At 41.1% G+C, this 17,125-nt stretch overlaps 1 protein-coding gene across 2 annotated transcripts in view; it reads left to right on the top strand.

Annotated features, from left to right (window-relative positions):
• Positions 1–17,125, top strand: part of JARID2 (jumonji and AT-rich interaction domain containing 2) — a 215,211-nt gene that overhangs the window by 145,367 nt on the left and 52,719 nt on the right. For both annotated transcript variants that reach the window (XM_050307645.1, XM_050307717.1), the window contains exon 4: positions 9,530–9,699. In XM_050307645.1, the coding sequence (XP_050163602.1) occupies positions 9,530–9,699 (170 nt within the window). The remainder of the gene's footprint in view (positions 1–9,529; positions 9,700–17,125) is intronic.

The raw sequence follows: 17,125 nt of genomic DNA, 5'->3' as shown, positions 1-17,125 counted from the left end.
CTGTGCACCTTTGTAGCTTGTGTGAGCATACGTGAGCTAGCCCAGCTGAATAGTGTTGGCTGTGGTGGTGGGGGTGTCAGCAATAGCCAGAACCTTGGGAGGAGAATTTGTAGGACTCACGGTGAAGTGTCTGCAGCATTGTTGTTAGATTCCCATGTGGACTGATGAATTTGAAGGCTTAGCCTGGGTGGCTTTATGCAACATGCAATGTGGTCACAATGTAGACACAGCTGGAGTACAGCTCTTAGCAGTCAAAGATTGAAATGCCAGTGAAGAAATGAAGCTGCTCCAAAAATGGGAATTTTTAAGAACTGTTGCAGGACAAAGGAAGGGTGGCACCACCTGTCTTCAGAAGAATCTCTTCTGCCATCTATTGCCATGTACAGCTCACCACATGCCTGCATGGAAGAGGAAAAATTCTTATCCAATCTCTGGTGGTACAGCCCTGGAGAAAGTAAGTTTTGAAAGGGTCATTGTCTTCCTGATTGTCCAGATCCTACTCTTACTTATAGAGGAATAAGGCTTTCGTCCTGGATTTATGGGCAGTCTGTAGGACAGTTGCGATTCATCTGTTGGCAAAAGCAGCCAACTGTAAGAAAACAGCTTCTTGGGAGCTTCATTCAGATGCCATATCCTCATTTTGGTCACACTCCTGCTGCTTTTTCTCCCTGGGCAGCAACTGATCAACCGTCCTGCACTTGCCACAGCCACTGGCATGTGGGATGGGTGAAAGGGCTTGAGTATTTGATGGTCATTAATGTATTCTAAATCAATCTTCCTTCAGCTCCTGGAGTCTGTGCTGGAAGCATCCCATTGTTGAGATACGTGAAGGTCGATAAGCATAAACTGTTCTTGCATCAGGTCCAATTAAAACCAGTTGCAGCAGAAGGATAAAAGGAGACTCATGTTGCTGGAGAAGGGCTGCAAGTTTGACTATTTATGCTTTTGGTTTTTTGGATTGTTTCATGTTCATCTTTGATTCTGTGTATCCTGAAGTCTGTGTATCCTCAAGTTCACACTGGGAATAATAATAAATAATAATAATGGCCAGTCTTCGCGTGCGAAGATCCGGGGAAGGTCTTTCCACCTTCCAGCCTGCGCATTGGATTTTTTAGGTGAGACACAGTGTGCGCGGAACTGAGCCCACCCTTTAATCCTAAGGTTCATCTGCCGGGGCCAAGCGAGCTTGGACGGTGGCAGCAAGGTCCTTAGGACGTAGGTGGGTTGCCTTTAAGGGCTAACGAGCCCCACCTGCCCGGGAGTGGCCCTGACCGGGAATCGAACCCGAGTCTGGGAAACCCTACTGCTAAAAGTGTCAAAATTCCCTGTCTGGCATGGATATTTCAGGACAAAAAAGCCCAGGGCATTTAGTACCCAGTGTGATACATCCCTCTCAAGGTTATCTAGACCACTGAAACACCAGACTTCCAGGATACCAAGCTGACATCTGAACTCAGTGTTAATTTTCTAAAACTTCTTTGATGAACTGTCTGGTATGGGTTAGTCTAGCAGGCAAAGTCTCCGTACCTATGTCGTTGTGGCTGCTTGTATATACCAGGTGGAGTATGAATGAGGCTCATGGATGGTGCCTGGAGTTGTCCAGTTCCTTCATAGATACTGTGGTGGTGGGTGGTAAACAATGTCCAACAGCTTTCAAGAACTCCCACTTTGCCCAACGTGATCTTGTATGTATTTTGAATGACCACACATTTAATTTAGTAGGTGTAAGAGTCTCTGCTGAACTGCATGAAATGAGGTGGGTTTGGAGACTGTAAGTACCTTCTTGTGATCAGTGAGCATGGTCAGGAAGAATGGGCAATTCCAGAATTAATGATAATTTGAGCAGTTTTTAGCAAAAAAACTTTGCGTCCAATTGTACTTTGAACTAGTCTATAAGCAGATGGGTTAACTCAATTAGCATTAATTAAATGCCATTTCCATGCACCTCTCTATTGTTAGAGGGAGATCTCAGAAACCATCTGTTTACCGTTTGAAACAAATACAACCAAAGAAAAACCCAAAGGAAAATGTGCAGCCGTTCATTGCGGCTAAACTTTTAGAGCAAGAAGTGTTGTTTATGGAAACGTGCCCTGTTAGGTTCAACAATCAAGGACTGAATGAGGATGGGCTTAGTATTTTATTTCCGTTTGTTCACTTGAGAATTTAAGACTGGGTTAAAATCATGTTGTTAATTTAGGCCCAATTTTGATTTATTGCACTGACGAAAGTAAAGAAGATTGAGTGAATAAAGGTCTTAATAAAAATAACTTCTGAAAATTGTTGCATTCAGCCTTACTGGTTAATTTAATGTAAAGTAGCCCAGATTCTTCTAATCCTATGACAGGATTAAGAATTACACTCCAACCTGGTAATACCAGTCTGGGTTGTGCCTGGGATTACAAATTATTGTGAAGGAGCTACATCTTAGAGTGACCATGTGCTTTGCACCTGTGACCTGCACTCGATATCTGCATGGGCGGGAGCAGCGAGGTATCTTAACTTCTAGTTCCTTCCTGGTTCAAACAGGTGTGGAGGCACAGATGCTGAATCCCAGTTTCCACTGCTGCAAACCTGCTGGCAGTAGCGACAGAAGCGGTGTGTTATTAAATGGGCAACAGATACCACTGATGCAAGCAGAAAGTACTATCCCGGTAGCTTAGGGACATGTGGGAGAGGGAGTGCAGTTCAAAGGACTCCTGCAGATGCCTGCTTTCTTGCTCTTGGTGTGATGCTGTTTATTCACTTGACGATGTGATGCGGGACACAGTGGTTGCAGCGGTATGTGAACACATACAGGTAGAAGCTGCGCCTAGTATTACCTGAGCCAACACTTAGCACTCAGGTATGCTCTGAGGAAAGTCAACAAGGTCATGTATTCTGAGGGAGTTTTTTTTCCCACCCCATTTTTTTGCTTACCCAAGTAATGTTTACCCTCACGGTTGGGGGAGAAAAAATATGTTTCATATAAGTTTTGGCAGTGTTGATGTAGACAACTTGTTGGTTTGAAGTCTGGAACCCTCTTTGCGTGGACTGGTGATCCTCTTAGAAGGTTACTATTGGGAGGGAATATCTTGGGAATGTTCTTAGGATTGAAGTGGTGAAATGTAGCTTAGCTGTGCTTCCTGCTGGCACATGTGATAGTGATAAATATTTCCTGTTTGTCCCATGAAGAATGAGACCTCCAGCAGCAAGTTTTGCATGCTCATCTTGTGCTTGCCTAGCAGTGCCCATCACATGGTAGATTTTATTTGAGGTGGAGATTCTGCACTTGATAATTATCCCGTTTCCAGCAGAAACCTGGCTATTAAAGCCTAAATTACTCTTTTTTGGTTTTCTTTCAATTTAAATGAGGTCAGAACACATCTACAGCCTGTCATTTTCAGGTGAGTTTACCTTAATAAACAAATCTGCACACAAATGAGTCTTTGCATACAGGCATGTTGTGCACTTAGAGTGTCACGTTGTACAGCACAGTTACACAATTTACACATTTGTTTTATCAGCTCTGATGAGACTAAAAGGTGGTGTGCTTCAAATTAGATCTAGGTCAGGTGTGTAGGGCCAAGTAACATCAGAGATAAGTATTTCACTGAGCCAGCAAGGAAATAAATAGTACAAGTACACAGCAGAGAGGAAACTATAATGATACTAGCAAAGAATGGTCAGGACAAAACCTGTAAGGAAGAGTGCCCATCTGTGCCAGAGCCTTCCCTTAATGGTTACTAGTGACTGATGGAAAGACATTTGTAATGCCTGACTGTGACTGTGTGTAGCTGTATGGGACAATCAGGCTGAGACAGCAGTGTGGGAATAGTCCCACAGAACGTAAGCTCGTCTGTGTCCATGTGAGGACAAACCCTGAATGGAAAAAAGTAAATACATGGTGTGCTGAATTTCTGCTGTTCAGACTGTGAGGTATAATACTGAAGGAGATCTGGGAACTGCAAAGCCTGAGCAATAATAAGAACCCAGAATTTCCCCCGTTCAAAGATGTGTTTTGATAGAGGATGTTCCCTCAACAGCTAGGCTTAGATCAGGCAGTAAGCAAGTCTCTATTCCTAACTATCTACACAGTGTTTGGTGTCAATTAATATCAGCTCACCTCTGCTCATTACTAGTAAAAGTAAATATTCACAAATAATTCCGCTTTTCAGTTTCTCATGAGGAGAAACAACAGAATACCCAAATACGATGCTGCTTTCAAAAAGACAAGAAGTGTAGATTCCTTCTCTTTAGCTTGTCAGCTGCTCGCCAGCGGCTCAGAAAGTGAAAAGCACGCTGCATTGGAAAGGGAAATGAGAATTAGCCACAAAACTCTACCACTCAAGCACCTACTTAAGCTATGGTTCCTGTAGCATTTGGAAATCTAACTCTAGTGGCACTGTAATAAAGAAAAAGGACATAAACATCAGCCTACAGAAAAGCAGGAAAAGACAAAAGCAAAAGTGGAGTTCAAGTAGTAAGGGGAAGGTAATGAGACCAAGCAGCAAGGACATATTGTAGCGCATATTAAGCAGGAAGTTTTGTGAAAACCTGCAGATTGCTGGAGATTAGAGAATGTTTGAAAAGGATAGTTTGTTTTGCAAATCTCCTTCCAGTTGAGATACTTAGGAATGAGAACAGCCTCTCATCAGAATTTTCTATAAATAGGTTATTGTGAATACACATATATTACAAATTTGATTGTGCGCATTGGGTTTTGTCTAAGTTTTATAATCCTTATGCTTTGCTTTCGCTTAGGAGTTAGGGAGTAATGAATTGAAAAGAGTCAGGTTTTTGTACTGATGTATAACTAAATCTTACATACTGATAGTTTAATACTTGATTCTGTTATCTAGAGTATTAATGTTTACCAAATTTAACACAGACCAATAGTACTAGCCTGAGCTTTGCTTTGCAAAAAAAAGACAGCCTTTGTGTAGTCTTTTTTTCCTAAATGTGAACTTTTTTACAAGCTAAAGGAATGGTGCTAGGATATTCTATTTTAAAGGACATTCTGAAGTATTTTTAGCCCACGCAAACTGTAGTGTTTTGATTTAAAGAATGCAATTCGCTTAAAATATTCAACTAAAAATAAATTCTAGTCTAGAAAAGCTTCAAAAAGTATATTTTGTGTTGGGAGAGGAATGTTTTGTAGCCTAGCCTGCATTTTTACAATGAGGGTATTCTTGTTGTGGAGTTTTAGTCTCTGGCTGTAATTTGCTTAGACCTAAAAGGTTAGTTCAGTAGAAGAGAAGCGAATCAAAGGAGGTGAGACTTCCTCAGGCTGAAACTTTTTTTAACTCCATGTGAGAGGTACGTGTTTAAAGTCTCTCAAAAGCAGTAGACGGAAAATAACATTCTTGTGAGAGAAGGTTTACTATTTATTTTTAAATAGTCTTGGTGTTTCTGGCAGCATGTTGGGTGTTCTCATGACGTTTAGATGTGGTATTGAGTTCTTTCCTCATCCTTTTTTCTTCTTGAAAAGTTTTTTCTGTTTGCGTATTTGCAAGCCTTACGTAGTGTATAGCCTTTCAATGAGGGCAGAGTGAGCAATTTGTTTTGAGAACGGAAACAGAATTTTTGTTGTTCTTTCTGCCACTCGTGCCAATCTGTCTCCTGTTGCCAAATGGACGCTTTTAAATAGGTCATTCCAGCAGAAATCATTGCGTTAAGAAGCAAAGAGCAAAGCCAGGCTGCTGGTGGTGTATGCGCTTAAACAATCACAGAATTGTTTAGCTTGGAAAAGACTTTTTAAGATCATCAAGTCCAAGCATGAACCCAGCCCTGCCAACTCCACTGCTAACCATGTCCTCAAGTGCCGCATCCACGCATCTTTTGAATACCTCCAGGGATGGTGACTCAGCCACTTCCCTGGGCAGCCTGTTCCAATGTTTGACAACCCTTTCAGTGAAGAAACTTTTCTTACATCCAATCTAAACCTCCCCTGGTGCAAATTGAGGTCATTTCCTCCTATCCTATTGCTTGTTACCTGGGAGAAGAGACCAACCCCCACCTGGCTACAGCCTCCTATCAGGTAGTTGTAGACAGCAATAAGGTCCCCCTAGCCTCCTTTTCTCCAGGCTAAACAACCCAACTCCCTCAGCCACTCCTCATTAGGCTTGTGCTCCAGACCCTTCCCGAGCTCTGTTTCCCTTCTTTGGACATGCTCCAGCACCTCAATGTCTTTTCTTGTGTTGAGCACCCAAAACTGAACAGAGAATTTGGGGTGTGGCCTCACCAGTGCCAAGTATAGGGGGACGATCATTTCCCTAGTCCTGCAGGCCACACTGCATCTCTCTAAATATTAGGTTGGAAACATCCTACTCACAAACTGCCTTTCTGAGCACTTTCATTACTTAGCTATTCTTCCCTGGTCGGAAGTGGTGTGTGAGTACAAGTTGCTGTGCTTCTTCTAATGTAACTGTAGTGAAGAGGAGGGGTACAATCCTTCTTTGGCAGCAGCTTCACACTTAGATTGGATTAAATGTAATGTGAAACCATACCCGAAATAATTGGTTTTATGCTGCTAGAGGTTTTCAGGGGGATATACGAGTTTATTAAGAGGTATACATGCCTTCACAAGGAAACAGGCTTTTTTGCCCATGTTTTGAAATATGTGTTTTTCCTTTGCTGGCCCACTATTGAAACAAAGGTGGAGCAAAGGCTGCTTAAGAACTCATCGTTTGTTTACTAACCTTGATTCCTCATCCCACTATGTTGTAGCTACAGAACAGCTTGTTTCTTGCTCACAGCTCGCTCTGTATACACCCTCAGGCATTGCAGTAGAAGCCTGTGGAGCACATGCCTATATGTATGAAGAACAGTTGTTGGTGCAGAAATCTAAAGGATGCTGCAGTCAGAAAAGAAAACCTTCATTTACTGGTGTTCATAAATTGAATCAGTGATGCCTATACCCTGTAACTGCTCAAGGTTTTAATAAAAGATGGGTATTTCATAAGCAGTCCAGTTTTTGTGGCACTGGTGAGCTCAAACCAAGCAGGTGGAAGTACAGCAACCTTCAGCATTGGTTTGAGAGGAGAAGCATCTCGGACACATCTGACCATATGGCAACAAGTCTCTGCAGCCTCTCTGGGGAAGTGGCAAAAGTTCATGGGCATAGATTGAAGTTGTGAAAGACCTGACATTTTCGCTGTCCTTGTTGAAATGAAGGGCCCCCATGGGTAGTGAAGAGTAGTGGTAGTGAGGAGCTGGGTGGCTAATGAAGAGCCGGTGATGCTGCCAGGCCAGGCTCTGAGTTCCACAGGCCTTTGTTTGTACCAGAGAAGAATGCTAGCAGAGTGTACTTTCAAAGGACGGACAGACCAAAAGTACTTTCAGTTCACTCATTCATTTCACATCTATGCCAAACTTACAAGTCATTCCCTAATCCCTCTTCAATGCTCTGGGGACTGATAATAGGGATACTGCAAAACGGCATGGATGACTCTTGCTGCAAAGGGTTAATTTTGAACTGTGAAACAGGCTTAACCTTTACTGTTTGGGGTGGTGGTCCTCCTTGGTGCTTGTGGTTAATCACATGGGATTTGAGCAAGTACAGAGATGCAGAGAGCGGGTGGGTGTATGTTTTTAACAGCCCGGCTCATGAAGCACTCCAGTGGAGAAAAAATTACTTTGCAGAAACCAGGGTTGCTTGCTAACCTTTATAGTCTGTTTTTTGCTGAGAGAGCATATGCTTTGTGCAGAACAGAAGCCAACACAAAGCGTCTTTCTCTGGCTGCACGTATAGTTTTGGTGGTAGAAATGTAGTTGACTGAAATTAAAATCCCATTCATCCTGCTTGGAACTCCTCAGTCTGCATGAAGGAATGGGGCTTTCCGAAGCAGTCTGAATAATTTTGAGGAGATATAAGCAGATGTATACAAGACCTTCATTCTAGAAAGATAATTGTTCATAGATACGAGGAAATATATGTGTTCAGTAGTCTTTTAGTTCCAGTTCACAATTTATAAGCACCGTGATAAAAAAAAATTATACACAGTATGTTATTTTTGCCATCAAGGAGATGACAAAAAGCGGTAAGAATGGCTGGTATGTTCTGTTTTTTTGGGTTAGATAATGAGAAGATGGACAGTTTTATGCAGAATTTAGGGAGAAAATTGCTCAATGTTACTTTTGTTCGCTGTTGTCATTAGGGGACATTTGTATATACATACATACACTGCTGAGATTTTCAATTTTTTTGCTACTTTAGCCACAAAATTGCGAAAGTTTAAAACTACAGTAACAAACCTCTTCTTACCCAACTATTCAAGGTTAATAGCTGTGAAAAAGAAAAGGTTTGACAATTATGTGTTTCATCCATACTGAACAATAACTGTGCTTTCCTTAAGTCACAACAGTCAAGCCTGCAGTGGAGTGACAAGACCTGGGTTTTCCTTCAGTGTTATTTGATATGTTTCAGATTGACATTATGTAAATACTCTGCTATTAGGGAAGAAAATGACATAAAATTGCATCCTTTCTCAACAAGGTTTTAAGGTCTTTCTGTAGCTTCTCTCTTTTTTGAAGCTGTAATAAAGATCATAATTAGAATCCCAGTTGCTTAAGTGAGAAATTAGCATGTTCTTAAGTGCTGAGCTGAGCCAGGTTCCCAGTGAGACCCCCTCCAGGTATCTGTCCTGCCCCAAACCGCTTTCCCTAATACCAATTTACATTCTAGACATATTAAAGAAAATCGCATTCATTGCTACCTAGCAGTTAATCAGAGCCCTCAGAAAGGCTTGAAATGATTTGTAGCCTGGGTGCCAAAACCACCTGCAGCCATTAATTTCCTGCAGCCATACCCGGGCATGCTCTAAAACTAATCAGAGGGTGTCAGTCAGGACTGAAGAAATTCACTCCATGCATGTCCTTCATTCTTAGACATTTACTTAACTCCACTCCAGATCTTCTTGCTTACTGTCCTTCTAGGCTGTGGCCAAGCAAACGAAAATCTAATGGCTTTGACTGGATGTTTTTCTTGTCGAAAATACTTTTTCCTAAAGGTTTTGGTTTGTTCTTGTAGAACTGGATGTTAACATATATACCTTATCTATTAATATATGTATTTACCATGGAAATAATATTCTAGCAGATTTGGATAAATTAAAACTTTAATGGGGCCAAAATAAACCTAATTTGTAAAACTATTAAAAACAGGAAGCAATGAACACCAACACTTAACAAAAAAAAAAAAAGACATTTTCATGGTGCAGAATACAGATTTAATTTCCAAATAAGTGAATGGTAAACTGTAATTGTATCATGTGCAAAAAAACCACTCAGAACATATGAAACAGTAGTCACAGATTTTACAGTCAAGATGTTTCCTTTCTGGTTTTCCAAATTGTAGCAGAAGATACCAAAGGGTAAAACAAATAAAATACTGTCTTCATAATTTTCATAATTGACCCAGCTAGAGATATATTGGTGGGAGATGGATTCAGATCGATCTCTCTCCTTTTTTTTTTAAAGGGTGAATTTTTATGTTCTCACTCATCCTGCGAGTTCTGCCTAAAAAGCTTCTGATGTGCTCTTGTTTCCACAGGCCAAGGCTGCAAGCACAAAGGAAGTTTGCTCAGTCCCAGCCAAACAGTCCCAGCACAACTCCAATAAAGATAGTGGAGCCGTTGTTACCCCCTCCTGCCACTCAGATTTCTGACCTCTCCAAAAGGAAGCCCAAGACAGAAGATTTTCTCACTTTCCTCTGTCTTCGAGGTAGGTGTCTCGCAGCAGCCTTGGGGGGACGATCTCATGCACAGAAACAGCTGTAGCACTGCACAGTGACCAGCAGCTCCACAAATGTACACTTGAATACATTGTGTGCATTTCAACTCTCAGCAATTTGACTGTATCTACAGCAGAAGCATTCGAGTTCATGGCTCTAAAGATCATAAAATGAGGCTGGTAATAGTGCAAAAAGAAATTCCTTTTATGCTTGGCTCTCTGTTATCCTGAATGGGTTATTGTCTAGCTCTCTTAAGTCCTCCCCATCCTCCTTTGTTTTGTCTGACTATAAACTGAAGGAGTGCTTAACTTGCCTGAGTACTTGTTCCTGCAAGAGGAGAAATCTGGTTGGAAATTCCCCTTCTCTACCTACTCACTGTCCTTTATTGTTCAATCTGAGTGAGGCTTTTCATGGGATGTGGAGGGGTTGTCATTGTTCTTGACTGCCTCAAGAGCCGGACTGTTCCTGTGGTGATAATTAAAACAGGTGAGCTCCTTCACCACCCAAGTACAAACGAGGCATCTGAAATTGTAGAGAGATGTACCTGAATTAGCTCATAGTAACAGGTGTCTGAGCCTGGCTGGTGTGTGTCTGCAAGCCTGCACATCAGACTTGGGGTGATGAGTGTGAGCTACAGCTGACTGTCAGGACTAAGCTAAAGAAGGAGGCCTTACCTGAGTGGTCATTTTTCTTGGTACTGTCCATGGCACTGTGTGCCAGATCATCTATTGAAGACAGCATCTTTCAGTTTAATTTCCCACTTGTCTTATCATCTCCTGTGGTATGTGTCTCTTCTGGCAGGTGCACCCCCTCCCCTTAGTCACTGGTACATCCTTGATGTGCTGGAATGATGCCTCTTGCTGTTGTTTTGTCCTTTTACCTGCTGAAAAGGTGTGAATTTGTTACAGATAGGGTTTGTCTGCAAAAGTCTTACCTGGTGGGTTGAATCTTTCAAAGCTTGTGTTTGAGTTCCGCTTTCCAGTGCTGAGGTCTCTTGTTTCATCTGTGAACAGCAGTGATCAACACCACCCATAGCTTCCTGCTGAGGCTTTCTCACCTTCATGAATGTGGTTTCATTTCTTTTGACTTCTCTTCTGTGAGATTTTAGGTTAGTGGTACCTTTGCTAATTTATCTGTCTTGATTCACATCTAGGAGGGAGCCTCCATCATTCTGGTAAAGCGAGTGGGTGGAGGGGATAGAGGGGGGTGCTTTGCTAGCTTTTTTGTTTATTTTAAGGATTGTGAGGAGAGGAATCTAATGGAGTTTAAAGTGGCATCACGGTCCTCTGAAATTTAATCTGTGTAAATGTATTTCTAATTTAGTGTGTGGTGAGGTCGATCAGTCTGTTGGCAGCATGTCACTGCTGTGATCTGGGCCAACTGCCACAGTTGTTGGTGGGAAGATTCAGATGGGGGTGGTGTGTGTGTGAGCACACATGGCTGCATTCACACACTTGTTTTCACTGCTTGCTAACTAAGCATGAGTTATTTATAGCTTTGAAGGCACTTGCACTTATAGAAAGGAAACCTGTATAGAAAGTGTCACTTAACTCCATTTTTATTTCCTAGTCTCTTAGCATTCTTGTTTAACAATGCAAATGGGAAGCATGAGTACTTTTGTCCTATTCCAGTGCTTCATGTTGTTGTTTTTATTTTTTTTTATTTTAATCAATGGCTGTTTAGCTCTTGCACCTGTAATTTTCTTCTTTGTTATTCATCTGTGGCGTAATTGATGTTTTGTACTGTCAATTAAGAACTTACAATTCATTCCTAATTTCTTCAGTATGCAGGAGTACTCGTGTATTTCAGACAGCACATCATTCAGACAGCAAGATCACAATTACTATTATATTAAAATGCCACGAGAGAAAATCTGCTCTGAGTGCCACACATGGAACGTACACATTCTGCTTAAACAGTCTGAAGAAAAGCAGAAAGGGAAAGCTGTTAGCTTTGTTTCAGTACCTCCACAAGCTTATTGCTCCATCACCCCAGTATAAAGCCTGAAAAGAGGTGGGGGAATCTTCTTGGACATCTGCTACATAGATGCTCCTCTGTGGAGGAGCAGGAAAGTGCTGTGACTTGGATGGTTGTAGGAGTGGGGTTGTTCTGACTAGTATTAACATGGTTCTGTCTTCTGTACCTGGACTGCTGTGTCCTTCAGAAGGTCCTGGTTGCCTGAGATTGTGCCCATTTGGCCTCTTGGGAGGTTTAGCTTCAGGTGGTTCTCTCTTTCGATTGATAAAAACAGGAGGTGGAGGCTGGTACATCCAGCTCCGTAAAGGTCCCACAAATGGTTTTGCAGGGCACTGACAGGCTTAGTTTCATGCTACTCTTCTGGTGGTACCTAGTGAGCTTGGAGAGGGAAGAGCCAGCAGCTTATTTAAACCCTGCACAGGGAAGATTTGTGATGTCTTTGGAAGGGGTTTGTTTTGATACAGAACCTCTGTGCTATTATTTATTGAAATGTTGAGGGATTCAGAATTCTTTGCATGGTGGGACATGTGGTTGTTCTGACTTCTGTCCAGGTGCATCTGTCCAGCCCTGGCCCTTTCACATTTTTGAATTGAATAGAAATAAGAACTCACTCACAGGGTTGAAGTCCAGCACTTTTAAAATTGTAAGTGTAGTAGTGATAAGATCCAGGACAGTAAATCCCCATGTTTGCTTAATTTAAAGAAAATAAAAGATTAAGTTAGAACTATCTTAGGTCCTAGTCCTTCAAAATACTTAGGTGGTATAGTCCCTGCATTCACAATCAAAGCTTCCTTTTCAGCAGGGGAGTCTAGTGGGAAAGCAGCTCTGTGGTCATGTCTCTGTCCTTGTCCCATCACACCCAGCAGCAGTGTCAGAAGCACAGTGTAAATTTGTCACCTTAGAATCATGAATCATTAAACTTAGAAAAGACCTTCATGATAGCCAAGTCCAAATACCACCATATCAGCAGGTACTTTCACTTTCTGTTTTTAAATAGAGAAATTTAAAAATCCCATCACCACAAGTTCACTCTTCATTGCTCTTGTAGGGTTTATTTTAGTGGGAGCAGCTGCGTTCTATCAGTGATGCAGCAATATTATCATGCAATAGTGTGGAAGAAAGGACCTTGACATACGTAAGGTCCCATACTAAGGAGAAGTCCCATTTACCTGTCTTGCTTACTATGTGTATGAAAATCTAATGATTCAAATAATTTTTATGTACCTTGCCCCCCTAATTTCAGAGGGAAATAATTTAACCAAGATGACCTGCTTGGTTTCATTATTCGGAATACTAAGGCTGTAGACATATTTTTAATTAGTTTGTTTTCTAAACTCTTGATTTGATAATACAATGTACTTGAAAGGTAATCGGAGCAGAGTGAAAAAGCTGTAACAGTTGATGGATACCTGAGCACCCTGGAATACATCTAATTGACCAGACTTGGCAAGGCTGCCCTGCTTTCTATTATTTTAAAATCCTTCTTTTTAAAAAGTGTGGGTTTTTTTTTTTTATTTTATTACATTGTGACCTAGAATTTCCAACACAAGAAGGAAGGGAATAGCACAGATATCTCTGAAGTGTTTGTCTGCAGTGTTCTTATCTTTAAATAGCTTCTTTGAAGGAGCCCGTATGCCCTTTGCCAGAGGCATAATTAGTGTCTTTCAGCAGCGTGTAAGATACAAGTGTGTCATCTCTGTGTGGTTGTACAACGGCTTTCACTTTTGCTGTATTTTCTGCCTCAGATCATATTTTTCTTAATAGCTTCTGTTACAGTGCATTTAAGCTACCTTTGCTCTCTGTAATTATTTACGGGTTAAAATATTGCGAGTCAAATAATAACAGGCTAAAGGAAGAAGGAGAAACAACTCCCTGGGAGCAATAGATCTTTGGCAAAAGTTGATAACAGGAAGGCTGTGATTAGGAGACTACATTTTAAGAAGTTTTCCCATGATCAATTTTCTAATTAAGCTGAGCCTCTGGGAGTTACATGCTAGAGAATTTCAGGGATTCCTAAATAAAGATGGTTTAATTGAGATCTCACAAATTGAGTTTTCAGGTTCTTCTATTCTGCAAAATGTGTGATTGTTCTTTTTATTTGAGTACTGTGCTGAGTTAATGATCTGATGATTTATTACAATAGGGTAAAATCAAAATAAAAAATTTCACTATAGCATGTGTGTCTGAACTTCAGTAACTTTTAACTCCCAGTGCTCTACTCCTCTCACAGTTTGCTTTTAAATAGTTATTTCATTCTTTTAAACACCTGTGTTTGGGTGGTAGGCTCAAGGAGCTTTGATCCCAGTCTTCTGATTTGAGTCTTGATAGGAGAGGTTGACTGTGTCAGTTGATACCTGCAGAGATTTTCCATTACAGTGGGAGAGCCCCCAAAACCAAAACTTGCGGGCTCTTGAATTTGGTCATGTTAGAAAACAACTGTATCTTTTAACAAGGCAGAAGGTATGTTTGCCTGGTAGTTCGGTGTCAATAGGTACACTGTACTTTGAGAGCTGCTGACTGCATTAATCACATTCTTGAAGCACCAGCCTTCCCAGGGAGCCTGTTGTGACCGTGGAGACATGCTCACCACATCAGAGTAAGCAGATTCAATAGGCCAGCGAGTTGATTAGGCTGGAAACAAAGCAATGAAATTTGGACAGCTGATGCTGTCCAAAAATATGAACTTTTTTGCAGTTCTGGGTTAGTTTCTATAATTGGAAAATAATATTACAACATGCAGACGTACAATTATTTGTTTAAAATACTGGAAGAAGAATTTTTATTGATTTTGCTGTTCAATCATTTAGTACTTGAAACTAAAATTTTAGAATGGATTGAAAAGACAGGGTGTTAAATCTTAATTGCACAAACCATTTAATAAAAATAACTTTGCATTTTGTTACTGTAATCTCACAGTTCTTTTTTAAACTTAGGAGTAATATTGAAGAACAGAATACAGGATATTTCTCATGTGCAACCATGTAGGCCACCTGTGGAATATGCTACTCTGAGCTAGTAACTCTCATGGTGGTTTAGGACAAGAGTAATTTAATCACTGTTGGCAGGAAGAGATGATTATGCAGGTTCACAGCGAGTGAGACATGTAAAGTACACAGAGAGAGCCTGATGACCACCACCATGGCATTATTCCTTCCCAGGGGAATAGAGTGCTGCTGGAGGGCCAAACCTTCAGGCACATGAAATGTTACTTCATATCTGTGTGTGTCCACTGTGAGATTTAAGAGGTGCTGAAGCAAGAGAGAGTATCCTGTGTATAGAACTGCAGCTGAATCAAAGTTTTTTCTTGCTCTTCCAGTTTTTGGGCGCCTTTCTGATGTTCATGATTCCAATATCTACCTCTGCAAAAAGCCACAGGATGAAGTTGACAGATTGAAATGGGAGATTGATCTTGAGGTTTAGCCTTTATATTTGCCACAGACTCACTCTGAGTCCCTCAGCGAGCTGCTTAGTTTTTTTGTAAAATGAGGATAAATATTTAAGTCTGTATAAAATCAACATAGCAGGATGGTGATTGTGGATGAGCTACTGGCATGAAATCTGAGTGCTGCAATGGCAGCAGCAGTTCAAAACCCCACTGCCCAGGTCGGCAGTGTAAAGTATTCTGGCAAGGGCAATTCCTGCTCTTCATCCCAGCCAGAAAACTGTGAGATTGCTTCTGTAACCTGTGAATATACCATAGGTTCATTGTTTCCCCAAAAGACTTATTTTGTGCTAGGAATGGGGCCCAGGATCTCTTGGATATGAAACACAGCCAGGTAGCTTTTTGGGAATGGTAGAGGGGAACACAGAGTCGGGGATTGTAGTGTATGTGGAAGGGGTCGGTTTTGAGGTTCACTGTAAAATCTAGTCAGGTTAGTGGAGGTAAATTGCTTTGAGATTGTTGGATATGAATTGTAGATGTGAGAAGCACTTCCTGATTTTTTTAATACTGAGTACTCTATTACTCTGGTGTGTGTTTTGTAAAGTTTGTAAAGTGAGCCTTTTTTTTTCTTTTTCTTTTTTTTCCCACCACAGTTTTTTGCATTTCCCCACCCTTGCTCCATTTCCCTAGAAAAGAAAAATTTTTCTTTGGCTTTTTGGTTTCAGCTCTACTACTTTGAAGAACAGACCAAGAAGAAAATGGGGTTTATGTTGCTACATTAGTTGATAAGTTAGCCATAACACCACGTACCTGGTGATTCGTGCACTGACAGGGGAAGGAAGAGTTTGGGCATTGGTGTTTGAGCTCCGTTTTATTTCTATATTTGGGATGGCCTTTTCCTCCCTCTTTCTCAGGCACCAGGGAGCTCCCTCTGGGGCTGTTCCTGCAGATGGAGTCAGACAAGTGAAGTACAATTGCTCTTTCCCTTAGAGTTTATGCAGTTTGTTCTCCTTTAGCCTCGCTTGGTAAAACAACCATAAAGTGTGGGCATAAATGACATTTGTTTGCGCTTCAGGGCCTTGGTGTTACCCTGCCAAAACGTAATAAGTAGAACATACAACAAATGAGAAGCAGGCCCTAAATTTTAAGCATTGAGATGACAGCACATCAGGAGCATTTGAGAGGCAAGGTTTTTCCACCTGCATACAGCCACAAAATGGGGCTGTGTGTTGGAGAAGCCAAACCTCTGGACATGGCTTGTTGTAGGGCTTGGCATGCCATGTGTTTAACGGGGCAGGCTTAAGTCCCACATACCTTGACCTGCCTTGTGCTTAAATCATTCTGATGTCTTAAATTGTTTCAGGATTTTTCCAAAGCACATCTGGGTTATGTTTAATTGTTAGGAGGAAAAAAAAAAGAGAGGAGTTAGAGGGGGAGTTGGTGTAAATAATTCATGGAGAAGAATCCTCCAATTTTGCAGAAACCACAGCCCAAATTACAGAGAAGGCTCTTGGATTGAGATGATTTTTGTTGTGGTTGTAACATACCAGGGCTTGAATCCTGTCCAGATGAAAACATTTGGTTTGTACTTCAGTAAATATTGCAGAAACACTGCCAGCTAATTCTGAGGAGTAATGAAATAGTATTTTTGGCAAAGCACGTGCACTTTCCATACGTCTGATTCCACTCTTCAGATCAAAATTCAGAGGTTTTTTTCACGTGTTTAGCTAGTCCGAGACAAAAGTTAATGTAATTTAATGAGAAACAAAACATACCGTAATTTAGGAGGGAAAACTACACATTCATCAAATAATAATAATAAAAACCCCTTAATAACCTCATTAGTCAAATAAGATGGCTGAAAAAGAGTATAGTTTATTCTATTAATCAGGCACTTGCTGCTGAGGTCAACGCATCTGTGTGTACAGGCTGTGTAAGCATCAGTACTGCCTACTGGTAGTAGAAAGCCTGAATTTTTCGTATGCAAAGGGTAACATCTTTCCAGGAAAACTGCTAAAAGCAGCACCAAGACTTAAAAACCCATATTTTACTCTGTA

The sequence above is a fragment of the Myiozetetes cayanensis genome, unplaced genomic scaffold (assembly GCF_022539395.1).
Source record: "Myiozetetes cayanensis isolate MyiCay16 unplaced genomic scaffold, myiCay2020 scf1, whole genome shotgun sequence".
Classification (NCBI taxonomy): domain Eukaryota; kingdom Metazoa; phylum Chordata; class Aves; order Passeriformes; family Tyrannidae; genus Myiozetetes; species Myiozetetes cayanensis.
This window is presented reverse-complemented; position numbering and strand designations above follow the sequence as displayed.